This window comes from Antrostomus carolinensis, unplaced genomic scaffold (assembly GCF_000700745.2).
Source record: "Antrostomus carolinensis isolate BGI_N321 unplaced genomic scaffold, ASM70074v2 scaffold25230, whole genome shotgun sequence".
Lineage (NCBI taxonomy): Eukaryota > Metazoa > Chordata > Aves > Caprimulgiformes > Caprimulgidae > Antrostomus > Antrostomus carolinensis.
In genome coordinates this window covers 84,867-100,643 of record NW_010289460.1, presented here as the reverse complement: position 1 = coordinate 100,643, position 15,777 = coordinate 84,867, and the positions used below count along the sequence as shown (strand labels likewise).

The 15,777-nt window shown below is 43.5% G+C and overlaps 1 protein-coding gene across 1 annotated transcript in view; it reads right to left on the bottom strand.

Moving 5' to 3' along the window:
* LOC104526977 (SH3 and PX domain-containing protein 2A) overlaps positions 1 to 15,777 on the bottom strand; it is a gene marked incomplete at both ends in the record, with an annotated part of 117,040 nt that overhangs the window by 21,949 nt on the left and 79,314 nt on the right. Inside the window, one exon of the mRNA XM_010170575.1 lies at positions 2,200 to 2,228. Within this exon, the coding sequence (XP_010168877.1) occupies positions 2,200 to 2,228 (29 nt within the window). The remainder of the gene's footprint in view (positions 1 to 2,199; positions 2,229 to 15,777) is intronic.

Here is a 15,777-nt window from a genome sequence, read left to right as displayed (position 1 = left end):
CAAGTGTCATAAAGCTGGTCTTTGTTAGAGGCTGTAACTACCAACTCCCTTGGCATAGTCCGTCGTTCATTGTGCACATACTCCCACAATATCCAGCTCCCAGCAAAATGAAACATTTTCCCCACTGCTCTAGAATCCAGCAAGAAGATGGCCAAGAACAGAGTCCCTTTATGCAGCTCACTTTGGTCAGAGAGCTGCCTCACATTCCTCTTAGTACAGTGTAAGTGGAGAAAGAGCATCCCTAAACATCACTGTTTCCCAGTCCTGGCTGTGCGAGCAGCCAAGCACCAAGGAGCAAAGTAGGGGAAACAGTCCCAAGAGGAGAGACCCAGCAGCATGTGGAGGTGGGACAGCCAAGGGAGAGAGCCAGACCTGCACATCCATCCCTCACAGGGATAGATGAGCATGTCACTTGGGATGTCCAGGGCAGGAGGCCAACGAAGAGCCAAGCAGAGCATCATCCACAACGAGCATCTCTGTTACACCGACTCAACTTAATCTCTCTTCCCCCAATACCATGGCAGATCAGCTCCAACTTCCCCCTAGAGCTGCAGGCATGGAGAGGAAGCAGTTTCTCACACTCCCAAAGCAATTCCTCATATCTCTTCCAAGAACACTTCAACTCCTGTGCATATCAACTGGTGCTCTGAGCCCAAAGCTCTCCTAGTTTACTAATGCTGTTCTAGGTCACTGCTAAATCAGGTTGCCCCAGAGACTTCAGCAACATTTTTCAAAGGCCTTTACATGGCCTGAAAAAGAGACATGGATCTGCACTCAGCTTTGCTATCTACAGAGTCTCTTACACCTTTATGGCCTGCCCCTCTAGAGAAGTTTCTGCCATCAACCTGATTCACTGGCCACTGTGTGCAAACACTTTACTTAATATTAAGAGGTCCTAGACATGCAACTGCATCTCTCTCTAAAAGGACCCATTTTAAAACTGAAACTCAGACAGAAGCTTTGTAGGAGATTAGGAAGATGAAGTGTGCCCTAGTTTATCATGTCAGGCCAGCACTGTGTACCACATTTGCCTCTTCATTACCACCACCCACCTCAGGGAATGAGTACCACAAGTATTGCCCTGCAAAGCAACAGCCATATAACGCACAGGATGGCAGGGTCAAGCAGCAGCTCTGTTTTAGTGCATCATTTAGCTTATTACAGGACTGCAGCATAAGAGCTCTCATAATTAACCAGCAAATCAATTTAGGCAGTGACATTCATTGGAGTTCAGTATATTACATCTGTCTTCCCTCCCTCCACTCCCAGAGACTAAGCCATTACAGTGTTTCTTCAACATCTTAAAAAGCAAGAAGAAAAAAAATCCTCCCCTCCCCTGCACACACGCCAGTTTTCCAGGAGTTGCTATTGGTTTGAAAGGCCTCTCTTTGGATGCCCTGAGTGCAATTTGGAGCACCCAACACTCCAAACAAAGTCAATGAGAGTTGCAGGTGCTCAATACTGCTTGGGGAAAAAAAAAAAAAAGAAAAGAAAAAAGAGAAAGCCCTGACACATCTAGCTCAGAGCAGCCAAACCCAGAGGCCCATAATTACATGTCCCTATTGAAAACACATCTGTAAAAATCACTAAGAGCTACAAGGGGAGGGGAAAATTTCGATTTATATAGTTTCAAATCAGGGTTTTATAGGACATTTGAATCCAGGATCTTAAAAACAAAACACTGAGATAGAGCCTTTGAGGTAGCACAAACCCAGACACTGAGAACATTTTGCATCAGAAGCCTCAACAAAGCCTTTTGGAAAGGTTAAAAAAAAAAAAAAAAAAAGATTTAGAACAGAAAAGCATTTAAGCATTTCCTTTCTCTCTGGAAAGGACCCCCAACTCTCATGCTGCATTTTAACTGTTTGCTTAGGTAAAAGACTGACTTAAGAAAAAAAAAATGAAAGAGAAAGAAAATTAATACAATTATCCTCTCTGACTGGAGGAGCTGTATAAAAACAGTCAGAGGAAAGCAGTCATTTTAACTGCAATACTATGCCAGATAGGTTGCTTCTCCTCTCCCATGCAAAGGAAAGAAACTGATAACTGTCCTTAGCAGGCTTCAACAATAAAAAGTTAACTGCTACACAATTTCATGCAACACAAGATAAAGGGAAGGTTTAAAAAGGGTGGGGGAGAAGAGGGGGGAAAGAAGTCCTCTCTGTAATCATGCAGTACATAGAAAGCCCAGCATCTTACCTGATTTTCTCTTTGACGATCCATAGTCCCTGAAAAAAAGACAACAACAAATAGACATGGTTAGCGCTGGAAGCGGTGGTGAGAAAATGGGTGTCTCCCAAATTTCCACCCATATGCTCAAGAGCTTATCCTCCACGCTCCCTCCTTTAAAGAGGAGGTGAGGACTGCAAGGCATTGACAGGCAGGGGCCGGGACGGATCCGGAGCAGCACCAGCTCATCATCAGCAGCAGCTGGGGCTTCTGCAGCACCAGGGGCTCGGGAGCATGTGATCAACCAGACAGCGCAAACCATCCACAACCAGCAAGGCAGGGGAGAAGGGTGTCATTTCTTCCCCTTTAAATTGAGCTATTAAATGCATAGCTACTGAATTAACCCCTGATGTTCCAAAGGAGAGGAAAGGGGTTTTGTTTGCTGCAGGGGTGCGGCTGCTATGGGTTTATCTGGCACTGCTTGCAGTCCTCTCCTTTCAGAGGCTAATTAATTTACGAATAACCTCCAGACCCCTCCTAGTTATCTTTGACAAGCACTTGTCTTCCACAAGGGAAAAAAAAAAAACCGAACCCCAAACTTTGTCTTTCTTCTTTCCTCCGCAGGATGGGGAACGCACCCTTACTCCTCTGTAGTGATTTAACGGGTGCTGGCAGCTCTGCTCGCCACCCAACAGCTGAAAGCTCAGACAGCTGCTACAGAAGTGGGGAGAAATGACAGAAGGGAGCTGCGAGAACAGGTTCAAGATAAGCAGAACCGAGGACAGAAAGACTTTGCTATGGCTGTGCTTCGTCCCAGTGCTCTCTGGAATCTCTCAGACCCAGCTCTGAAATGGTCTGCCCAGGCAGGAGCCCGGGCAATGACAGATTGGGCAGAGATGGCATCGCTGTGCGGGCACAGTGCCTGCCTCACGGTCACACACCGCACCCGGCCGTGTTAATGTGGGGAAAATCACCCCCTGAACCCACTGCAGAGGCAGGCTGTGTTTGCAGGAATCCTACCCGAGGGGCAGGCAGCAGCCTCCAAATATTTGAGGGTCAGGCTGTCAGGAGCGGGGGGTCTGTCCTTTGCAGCATGCTGTGTGCTCCGGAGGAATCGGAGCAGGATTGGCCCAAACTATGTATTTAATTTCAAGAGAGTTCGGGGCATCATCTGAAGAAACACATGCCTTGAGGGCAGAGGTATGTCTACACATAAATTCTATTTCTCCCAGCCTTTGTGTGCATCCCATGTCGTACATGTCTGGGATTTCCTTCCAGTGACTGGTAACTACTTGGGAGTTTTTCGCACTCTCTTTGAATTTTCCAGTGTAATTTCTATTTCAATTAAATGGTTGTTTTCTCAGCCATGTCTGCAGTTATATTTGTTGTGAAGATGCTACTGCTCATGAATAGGCAGCTTCTTCTGCAGAAGTGATATCATATGCAAATACAATTAATGCCTGCTATATGGTGCCTGAAACAGAGAGCCCTCAGAATGAGCCAGGGAAGGCACAATCCCTGAAATGCAGTCCTCTGCCCCGGCTCTGCTCCCACGCCAGCCTGGAGCTTTGTGGTTGCTGTCAATACAGCTCTCTCGGCATGTGAAAGTCTCCGTGGTCCTGCCCTGAACTGCCTCTCTCCTCTGACAGCGCTAAATGGCGAGAAGGTGGAACCTTGCTGAGATCCACACATGTAATTTGCTTTAACCCAGTATCTCCATCATGCACATGCTTGATGGTCACTTCAAATCCTTCTGCCTGTCCAAGCTTTCTGCAGCAAAGCTCCTGGACCTTCTCGGCACTACAGCTTTGACTGGGTTCAGCTGGGATTTCCCTCTACAGTACATTGCGGCCCCACCTCCACCTGTGTTGCACAAAAAGGTTGCAAACAGCTCTTGCAAATGTTAGCACCCATGAGGACCACGGGGAGGACAGCGTAGCTATGCACAGTCCCTAGGACAGAAACATGACCATCCTTCCTGTCTTTGCCAGAAAGCCCTCAGCACACATTTTCAGGGCAACCTTCTGCCAGCCAGCCATGCTGGGAACACCCCACAAGAACCCTGAGACGTTGTAGGTGAACAGAGCACACACAGCAGGGTGAAGGCAAGTGGCATTATACAGACATGAAACAGCCTTCAGCCTGGTTGAAGCTGCAAAAATATGATACCCCAACTCCTTTTTACCACTTTTTAAAAAATTACCCAATTGGAGATGGATTTATTAGGTTAATGAGCAACCAAAAATAGATAAAGATGTTGCTGAACATCTTTCCCCACCAGATAAGCCAAAGTTGGTACCCGGGTTTAGCAAGTACAGTGGAGGAAGTTGATTTTGCTGTGATCTTGCTGTGCCCCAGTGGGAAATGCCACAATGCTCGGAATTCAAACTTCCATCCTGGATGTTCTCCTGCATCTTTCAGACCAATCTCTAGCTGGTTTTAGAGTTTGTGTGAGTGACTGCAGGAAGCTTTTAAATGAGGCTTGTTCTTTTAATTCTTTAATTTTAAAGGATGACTCATCCATGCAATTTAAAGAAGGTAGGGATTAAAAAAAAAAGTAAAATTTTGAAACTTTTTTCTTTCTAAACACAGATCATGGGATGACAAGAGGTATTACCTAATAAAGAACTTTTTCACTTTTTCTTTTTCTTTTTTTTCTTTTCAGTTCCTCATCTGGCTGGCATTTCTTCCACAGCAAAAGCACATTATTTATGGAAGCATACTTGCCCTTAAGTTTCCTCACACAAGCCCTGCAGCAAGCAGACATGTTCCACATCACACCATTAATGCAAGCACAGCGTGCTGTAGTCAATATGATGTGGCAAGCCACATTTCTGGTCAACAGTGAACACAGTGCCAACAGAGGCAGTAACTGTTCATGTGGGCCAGGAGCTCTGGTCAAGCAAACTCCATCATTGCTTCTCTCATGGCTTGTGCATGGTGAAAACAAACCTTTAGATTAGACTGAAGAGGGGAAAAAAGCCCCTTACTGTCACTGTGAAGTGCACAGCTGGGCAATTTCGAGTCACCTACAGCAGCAAGTAGCTCTCAGTTGTGTCCCTTTGAAATCAGGCAGGGTAACTAGCACCATCAGAGGATTCAGTGTATCAAACTCTTGAAAATCCAACTCCACTTCACTCCTCTCAGTTCACCAGGCTTCTCACTGCATTATGCCTGCCTCCAACCAGGCTCCTGTGGGGAACACCAGCATGAAGGGAAGCTGTGACACCTTTACCACTTGCTGCCCTGTGCTTGGCCAGCACACACTGGTCCTCCCCTCTGGGTCTTCTCCTGCATCCTCATCTCACGCTGTTCCCATGCTGCACCCAGGATGTACTCCCAGGTCCTGGCTACCACAGCATTTTATTCTTCTTAAACGTCCTTCTCAAAATTCAAATGAAGAGCAAAATGAAGGTGGGAACCTCACTTAAGTGCTTTGCAAAAATAAATGGCTGTTGCCCCAAATTTATAAAGAAAAATGGGTGATGGGAGAAAGGTGTATTATATACACTTCACTGAAGGGGAGCTGTAGCAAAAGAAGGCAACTGAATCTACAACTTCTCATCTTAATTTCCAGTCTTAAGCACAAAATCATCCTTGCAGTAGGAATTGAATTATCATTACAAAATATTTGTTTGAAGCACCACCACCCCTCAACTCATGAGGCTCACTCAGAAAAACAAGAAGCCATCAATCAAACTACTGGGCATGAACCCCATGTCTCCCTGTCTTGTTGCTTTTTAGTACACCCACATTTCACTCATAAAATCAGGACAAAGCAGTATCAAATAAAATGGAGCTTAAAATAAAATCCTCATCTCCCCAGTGAAACTCTGAGAACCAAAACTTGTTCCTCCCAGTGAGGATGGGGAAAAAAATCACTGCTGAAATAGAAAGCAAAGAAGGTATAACAAATAATCTCTCTGGCTGGGTAAAGTGCTCTTTGTATACACACTCTTTTCTGCTAATGAAGAAAGCTTGTGCTGCTGCTTTGCAATAGGAGCCCTGCCTGACTCCATATTTATTTTTTATGTCTTATTATTCTGCATGTGATTCATTGATGTCTTTCCCCTCTCCCAAGTGACAATATATAAGTTGAATACTTCTTAGCCTCAGTATTTTTAGAGGAACATTAGTGTGAGACTAAAGTATTTATTGGATTATGTCTCCAGGATAACAAAGGAAATTTTTTAATGGTTTCTCTTAACTGTAACAACTTCCAAGTAGAAACTCTGATCTTCTCCTGCAATACAGACTGCACCTGGCATACTGCTAGCCCTTCAATCAGACAAGAAACCTGGCCTTGCAGAAGAAAAACCCTCCCAAGGAAAGGTCTAATGAACGTCACGTCTGCAGCTACACAGGAAAGCTCACTTTCTCTTCAGCTCTTGCTCTTTTTATCTTTATATACACACACATATTTCCATTCTTCTTCCATTTCTGTATAAGAATAGAGCACACCATCCTAATTTCCCTTCCAGCCACAGCTACGTGAATAGCAGTGAAACCAGTGGGTGGAACCAAAAATAACTCTGGCAGGTCCCTTCTTCATTAGCCAGGATCACTCCATACTGAACAAACGCCTTTCACAAAAATAAGGTATTATTTCTAGCCTTTTTCGTATTAGAATATAGTGATTTTGACTAAAGTCTTTCTGTGGCTCACCACCTTTAGCTGACACTGAACTTCATTACTGGCATAGAAAATATTTCCTGCTGCTAATGATATTAAAATATTGCCAGTGCCAAGCACACCACAGAAGCTGGACACACTCTTCATGCTTTAATGACAAAGCAGAGGGAGGTAGGATCTCCTTTCTCATCAGCATTATACCAGGATAAAGTTACTTATTTGACTTCTAGCAATGAATGTGAAAGGAAGACCATGAGCATTGCTATAGAGCTGATTGCCCTGTTATCCCATTAAGCTACTCACAGTCAAATCTGGAAATTTGTGACAGACACAATTATCTTATGTCACAGAATGTGTATGTCACTTGCAATCTAATTTAATTATGAAGGTTATAATATGAATGTTGTGGAAAAGTTTTATGGCACATCCTTTCTTTAGAGACTGACTTTGCTGCTGTATTCAGTGAGAGTTAATAAACATTGATGTGCAGGTGTGTGTGTTTTCATCTATCTAAACACACACAGATATAGAGAAACAAGCAGTGGCACAACTGGAAAGTTGTTTAACAAATGAGGTATGTGCTGACATTTGTTCAATAAAGTTTAAGAAATGTTCCAAGCAGAGGAGAAGACTGGAGGTGACCAGGTGCATCTGCGATGGACTACGCCTATCTCTTCAGCTGTAATTCTAATTCAGTTTGATTTGTGTTTGGTCCAGAGGGTTTCTCCTGCATCCTCCAAGAAGATCCGTCAAGTCAGCAGAAAGCTGCAGGAGGTTTGCAAAGCAACACAGCATCAACGGAGGGGCTGCAAGGCTGAGACCTGGCTCCTGCACAGCTCCCCCTTGGAGGTGATGTATTCAGTCCAGGACCTCATCCCTGCCGTACCCATGATGCAAAGGCTCTTTTAAAAGCTTCTCCCCTTTGCCATGGGACAGCAGAGCCAGCAAGCTCACTCTGTGGATGCCTCCTTTCGCAGATACATCACCTTTTAGCCTGGGGCCTCTGCCTGTCAGTAAAGCTAGGCTTGGCTTCAACTCTTTTAGCAGAGATTTCAGACAACCGTGAGTTTCAACTATGAGAGCAAACAGTGCCTGCAAAGCATGAGGAGCTGTCAGACCCACAGAGGAGCCCGGCCAGGGCAGCTGCACAGCAGACATGTCATCAGATGAGACAGAAGCTAAAGGGAGAGTAAATCATCTTTCTGTCTGCTTCTCAGTGTTTGCTGTCCAAAGGAGATGAGACAGCGACAAACCCTGAGTAACAGAGGTTAATCTGTATCCTCTAGAGTATTTTAAGCCATAAATTAAAATTGTTCCGTATTTGTTGGCTTTTACTAATTCATGTTTAAATACATTGTATGCATTTATGTTCCCATACTCCTTAATTCCTAAAAGTCTCTAGTGGTGTGGGCAGGCTGCGGTGGAGATGTATGACATTTCAAACAAACAACTTGGATTATCATTTAATCGCCAATGATCTGCCAGGCAGATTAAAAGCACAGAAATGTTTTAACAAGAAAGTCCACCCTCTCCTTCCTCACACTCATACGGTTTGCAGTCAGTGACGAAGACCGCTTTTTCATAAACTATTTTTCTTAGCGCTGCTATCAGATTCCGTGTCAGTGTTTTTAAAGTAAACCAATACAAAAATACTTTGCTACTGCTCCTTACACGTGCAGAAACCTGAGCTTTGAGAATATACTTGCATCTTGAAACTCTACTAACTGATCTTCCTCACCAGCCAGACTGACATTTTCTATTCGAGACGAGGCACACAATCAAGCGTGACTGAGAACTGTCACTAGGTACCTGCCTGTCACCAGCGCCTATGGCTGGAGGAGCACCCAAACACGTTAACTCTATACAAACACATGGGAGCTATATGGAGAGTGCAGGGGTACTCAAAGTGCAAAAGTTTAACCATGTGCATGAAGGCATCTCCATTCCGCTCTGAGACCAATACGACACATAATTAAGCAAAATTAACTCTATATGTTATGCATCAGGAAGACAAACTCAAACACAAGGATGCATACAGCTATGTTTTCCCCCTCCAGCACTCCATCCTCTGAAATCACAAAAGCACAGCTGATCTCTTCCCTGAGCCAAATAAACAGATGAAGGCTTTTTTCCTTCTTTTTTTTTTTTTTTTTTTAGAAAATATTCTGCTCATTTCCTGATATAAATTGTTGCATTGTGGAGCCCTCTCCAACATGAATCTGTCCTTTCTGAGCAGAGGTCGAGCTTTCCAGCCCTGTCAGAAAGGGCCCCATTGTGGCGGTCCCAAGACTCCAGAATTCCTTGCCGCGAGCAAAAGGGACTTGAGGGGCAAGAAAATCTGGCGACCTGACTTCAAACCCAGGCATTTCTCCCTGGCTGGAAGTGGTCTCCGCTTGCTGCTAAGAAGGGTAAGCCACTGTTGTGCAACCAACTCCTTAAGAGAAAGGAGACAACAAAAAAGAGAAAATTTTGCCTTCCTGCCACCTTTCTGTCGTCTTCACAGCGTGGCTGTAACGCTGGCATAGAGCAAACAGCACAGATTTATATACGATATACTTCTGTTTAGGCTGCAGTGATTTTCTCTGCATCATACAGCAACGGTGGCCCAGTTTGGCTCACCAGCTGGAGGTCCTGATTTAGTGCTGACTTCTGACAGCTCCCTTGAACCCAACAAAGTAAGTCAACCTAAGTTCTCCCTGAGAAACTCCAAGCACAACACTGGAAACTCACCTGTAAGTGCAGAAGAGACCTTGCCTATACCAGTAACTGTAGCTTGCACAGAAAAGCCAAGATTGGAAGGAGACGGACACTGCATCCTCTCCAGCAATGCTTCCTGCACCTGAATCCATGGATTTGTATCATGAAGGGGAGGTGCAGACAAGGAAAACCAGTGCCCTCTGCTCTGCACTCAGAGGAGCCTGGAGATTAGCCGTGCACAGCACATCTTGAGCTCTACCACCAGGTCCAAGGTGCAGGGGATGCAGACAGCTGTGAGATAAATGACATCCCCATGGACCATTTCAGCGTCATTCAGGTGCACAGTGTTTGGGGGCAGCTGTCACCATTTCTTCTTTAATGCAGAAAGGGTATAGAAGGACTAGAGATGGGTTTGAGGCGTCCTCCCCCTTCCCTAAATGATTGGGGAATGTCACAGATTTCTGTCCCAAGATTCCTCAGTGGTGAGGTCGATCACTTGGCTCCAGAGCGCAACTTCAGTATTTGGCTCTGGCTGAAGAAATGCAGAATTAGCCTCTTGAATTTTTCACAATTATATTTTTTTTATGATTACATTTTCCTCCTGGAGGAAGACGGGTCTTTGGAATCGCACACTCAGCATTTCACCAGGCTGTGAGATACAGGGCAGGACAATCTGACAGTAACGCGTGGCCTCTCCAGCACCAGGGAGACACGGCTCAGCACAACCTGGAAGCTGCAGGACACTGGGGCAATGAGCTAAGGCCATGTGATCCTCTACTGCAAGGCTTCAGCAGCCTTGAAAAAGACAACACGAATGTTTATAGCAAGCTTTTTCCTGGAAAGAAGTACAAAAACAAGATCTTGCCTAAGAGTCACATCCTCATCTGGTTTTGTTTTACCCTGTTTATTCCTTCAGATGGCAAATTTCTCTATGGGACAGAAAAACGTATTTACCTTAGCAAGAACTCTGGGCAGAGGTGCTCTTTACCTCCTCTAAACTGACCTTGCTTGTCCCTTGTGGGGAGGCCAAATTTATATCTGCCTTACAATGACCAAGCATATGTCGCTTTATTAGGGCCTTTATAGCATAAATGCTGAGTGATAAAAACAAGGTAATAAAAACTAATCATTCTCATGTGCAGCTTTTCCAGTTGTGCTCTTCACTTTGGGATTTTATTATACACATCTACACGCAGATAAAATATATGTTTAAAAGATGCACCTAATCATAGTTACAAATTAAGTACTGAATATCAGAATCATAAATTCAAATGTACCTTATAAACTAGTCAGGCTAATGAGCTTGCATATATATCACACAAATCTGATTAAAATCTGGAGAAGGAAGCACAGGCTTTGAATCTTTACTTCATTTTTTTGAGCCATTCCTGATTTGAGGGTGGGCCCCTCAAATTCTAGTTTCCCTGGGAGATTTGGGTCTAACCTCTGACTGGCAACCACATGGTCCATCTGATTTCTAAATTGCAGCCTGAATAGTGATTATAAGAAAAGGCAGAGTCCCTTTACTGTCTCCCTCCAGGGACACCTTCCTTCTGCTGTTTTGGACCAAGTTTGCTTGGAGCTATGTCCATGTTGTATGGCCACTGTCTCTCCTCCATCCCATGGTGGCACTGCCACCCTACGCGTAACCTCCCCAAAAGGAGACATCGCCCACTGCCCACTAAGTTGTGCCTGCTCACACGAGGCAGGATACCACCACCTCTGCAGGAGTATCTGCATGGACACCAACAGAGTCACCTGCAAAACTCTCATCCCAGACAGTCCTTGGAGAAGGACAGAGGGAAGGAAGAGGAGAAAACTTGCTGGTTACAGATTTCCAAGCCTCAGTCCCAGGTCCAGACGTAGCTTGTCCAAAGAGTCTTTTGCCACCGAATTACTGCACCAGGAAAAATCGCTGGAGCACAGCAGTTTAAATCAAACTAAGAGAAGAGCTTCTGCATGCAATGCCACTGAATCATGGTACTTATTGGTGTTAGACATTGTAATTGCCAAAACTAGGCATGGGTTCAAAAAGCAATGAGATAAATTCATGAAGCAAGGATAAATGGTGGCTATTGTACTCCATGCTTGGGATGCTTTGACCCAAAAAGTCCCATAACTGCTGAACGTCAGAAGCAGAGAGGATACACAAGGGAAGCTCACTCTGTATTTGCTTTGTTTCTTGTCTTGGCTATAAGCCACTGCTGGAGACAGGAGGCCAGATGGGGCCCTGGTCTCACCTAATTGTGGCCTTATAATATATTATCCTGTAAAAGATCAGACTGGATTAGGATAAATTACACCCAAATCACACTGCATTACTCAGCACCTTAAATTGTCCTTAATCACATACTTTGATGGTCTAGATTCCTGCTTAAATTTACCTCCTGTGCATATTTCTGTGCCTATTCTGTTGAAACCACTGCTGAATTTCAACTATATATAACAAGGCTCTAATGAAAAGCCAATAAGGCTCTTTGATCAAGCTTTAACAGGACTCATCATGGGGACATACTCTTCTGCGGCAGAATGGTTTCCTCATCCTGTCTCTTTCAGAAATGTTTTGTGAGCCTTTAAAAGCAATTTAACCCTGATTTATGTTAGCTAAGTGATTTCTGTTGCACATGTGAGTTACAAGAAAAGGGCTCTCATCTCAATTTGCTACACTGTTCAGGAAATCAGTTATAAATGCTGCAGTGCTTTCAGTGTCTCTGACTTCAATGCAGCGGAAACTAGCAATTTGAGTAAATACTTCATCATTCCCAGTTCTCCCATATGCTGCATCCAGTACTTGACAAGAAACAACCTATAGGATATGTTTTTTGCTAAAGGGTACTGAGCTTCCCCTGTCTAAGCTGTTTACCCAAGCTGTTTCCACAAGATATTCAAGGACAGAAACATGCAATTCTTTAATAGAGAGCATATGAAACATGTTGATGACTATCTAATAAAATTGAGCATGCATTCAACGAGAGTGAGTCACCTCATCACAAGTTCAGAGATGAGAGATGTAGAAATGGTGACTAAGCAAGCCCATATAGTAAGCCAGGGGTACAACAGCAACCCAAAAGTTTTGATGGCCTGACCTGACCTGCCAGTGGTATCCAACCAACAGTGGGCATAGGTTAGAGCAGATCTCTTCACACCAGGGGACAGATGCCAGTAGAAGGACAGGAGCCACTGTGAAGTGTCTATTACCAGGAGGTGGTAAGTGCTACAACCTCTGCTGCTGCTTTGCTTATGGTGTTGCTGAGCAAAGAAACACCCCAAAATCGATAAATCCTTTAAGTAAAGGATCTCAAACAGCACATCAACTGTTCTCCCATGTTTCCATTTGCCAGACAGAAGAATGACAGTAACTACTAGGGAAATAAGCAATATTTTCTGTGAAGTTTCTTCTATTGTCCAGTTTGAATCTCCCACACCAGTTTGTGGCCATTGCTCCTGTTTGCATTGTTTGCCACTACCAGCAAGAGTTTGACTCCAACATCATTGTAATTTCCCCTCAGGGAGCCTCCTGTCTGCCCAAGCCATGAGGATACCCACTTACACTCTCCCCCTTAACACTTTCCTTTGCCCCACACCATCCTCAAACCCAGCCCATGGCATTGCTCCCTGGCATTCCCTGAAGCCTGTTCCAGTGCACGGCACAAGCACTGGCACCAGCCCACACACCAGAGGCTCACACAGGGAATTCCCAGGCTGCCACCAGCATTTTTGACATTTTAAAGGCTTTAAATTAGCAAAGAAATGAGTTACAGACATTTCCAGATACAGCCTGGGCTCTGCTAGACCTCCAAGCTCCCGGTATAAAGGAGAGTGTGCCAGATGCTGGGTATGATACAATTTTGCATTCCTTTCTGGTGTTGTTCTTGTGCTGTCTACCACTTCTGCATACTCATCTGGCTTTTTAGCAATGTGCTGCTTGGACCTCTCTGTCTTGTTGCTCTTGCCACGTGTCCAAGGGCAGCAGGACCTGAAAGATTAAGACAGCAGTGTGCATAGATAGCAGATGGCTATTGCATCTGTACTTACTTTGCACTGCTAAATACCCTATTGCCCTAGCTAGTTTTACATCCCCTTTTAGTGGTAGACCTCTCTCCTGACTTTTTAAAATCATCTGTTGTACATATGGCCCTAAGAATGGTAAATATTTTTTCCAGGAGAGGCAAAAACTTACGATGCACATGGGAAGACAAGATCAAGCCCGCAGTATGAACTCCGACTTCTTCATCTGGTGACTGTAGTCTTTCCTTTCCTTATTACATCTCCTTCAGTTAGAATAGTGAGATTAAAACACGGCTGCTTCCCAAATCTGCCTCAGCAGCATGTCCTCACTTAACTGTCTTGCAACATCAAATGTCTTTCCAGCCTACTAAAAAGTAATGTAGTTCTCTATAAGACACTGATTTTATATACCTTGGAATTGTTTTCTGCCTGTTTCTACATAAGCAACACATGGAAAGATCTTTCAAGTCATTGGGTTCTTTAATTTACTAGTTGGAGACATAAATCATGGCATGCAAGATCTACTGTGAGTTCATGAACTCTAGGAAACTTTTCTAATCATTGTCTTTTGAACTGAGCTTTTTCAGAAACTGTAAAACTCTAAAACATATCTACTAAATGCATCTAGTAAATTTTGCTGGATTGGCAACTACTAAAAGCAGACTTGTCTTCCCTCATTACGTACCAGCATCAGGCAGTCTTAAAACATCCTTTCTGATTCTAACACTAAAACATAAAAGGAAAACAAAATCATGAACTTGTCTTGCCCAATATAACTGTTAGGATTCATTAAATGATTTCAAGTTATCATTGTCAGGCACCAATTAAGACAAAAAAAATAGAGACATCTTTCCAAAGATAAAACCTTTCAAACACTAGGGTTACTTCTCAAGGTAATGACCGTACTCCTTTCAAATACCCAACTCTGGTAACAGGTAGCACTCCTCCTCAAGAGGTCACAGAGCTAAATTATGTGGCGTTTGCAAAGAAGCATCACAAACTTTTCCTGCACACTCCCCTTGGAAATATCAGAACTCCTGAATGAGCATGCACTGAGCACCCCATGAGTGAATGGTGATGCTATTTTTTGTACTGTGGGTATGAAATTATAAATAAAAAAGCCCTATATTTTAAGATGCTGTAAGAGATTGTTTTAGTCTCAGAACTTAGTTCAGTCTGGGAAGGAAACAAAGAAAACAGCCCAGCTATTTCAGCCTGGACCAGTATAAGATTCCTGAGACTAGAGATGGACAGATAAACCCTGAGTTTTACAGATTCATCAAAACTTCTAGTAAATTTTACTTGGTTGGTAACATATGATGACATATTTATAGATTATAACACTGAACTTAAATCTGACTTTGCAGAGACAGAAGATGTTTTTGCTAGTACATGTATGGACCCATATCAATACTTCCTTGAGCCTTACTCAATTAAAAGGGTAAATCAAAAAATCATATTGACCTCAAATATATGCCCATACATTTGCCCAAACCCACCCCAAATCATGTTAACTGACTGTTTAAGGTCACCAGCATTAAATATTAAATACCTCTGGAAAATGTCAGAAAATAGAATCTTTTTATATGCATTTAAAATGTATGCAGAATGTAAAAGGCATCAACGCATGTTGAGCACACCACACACCATGAAACAGTGCAATGTCTGAAGAGACCAAATTTGGATGTTATTCAGACCCGCTCATGCAGAAAACAGTAAATTTCATCTTGTTCCTTTTATGCAACTCCTGTCCAATTCTCAATCCAGACATTAACTTTTAATTCACCTCATACATCTCCAAAGGGTGGGTGAGTGTGGTATTTCCAATATCTTTTCCCATGTTCTAGGTTCATAAAAGTGAAGAGGTATAATGAATGAATTTAATTATTTCCATTCATTCCGTTGGTTATAGAAGACGACCTTTTAATTTGGCTAAAAGAGAAATTACTTGTTTCTTTAAAATGAACACTGATTCAGGGGTATTTCTGGCCTGCAACACGAAGGATCTCTATGTTTTCGAAGCTAAATGGCCACTGGCAGCTTATTACTGCTGTAACTGTACACGTTATCTGATCTACAGATATCAGATGTGGGCGAAGGGAAAATGTCATCAATTGTCAGGAATTACACCCCCTCCTTTTAGGCTATTGAGCTCACTCACTCAGTAATTCTCAAGCTCAGAATATCAATGACATTCTGCAAATGTTGTACCCTGCAATTGGCATTTGTGCAGTATTTTCTCCCTTTCTTACCTGAAATGACAGAAGCTGG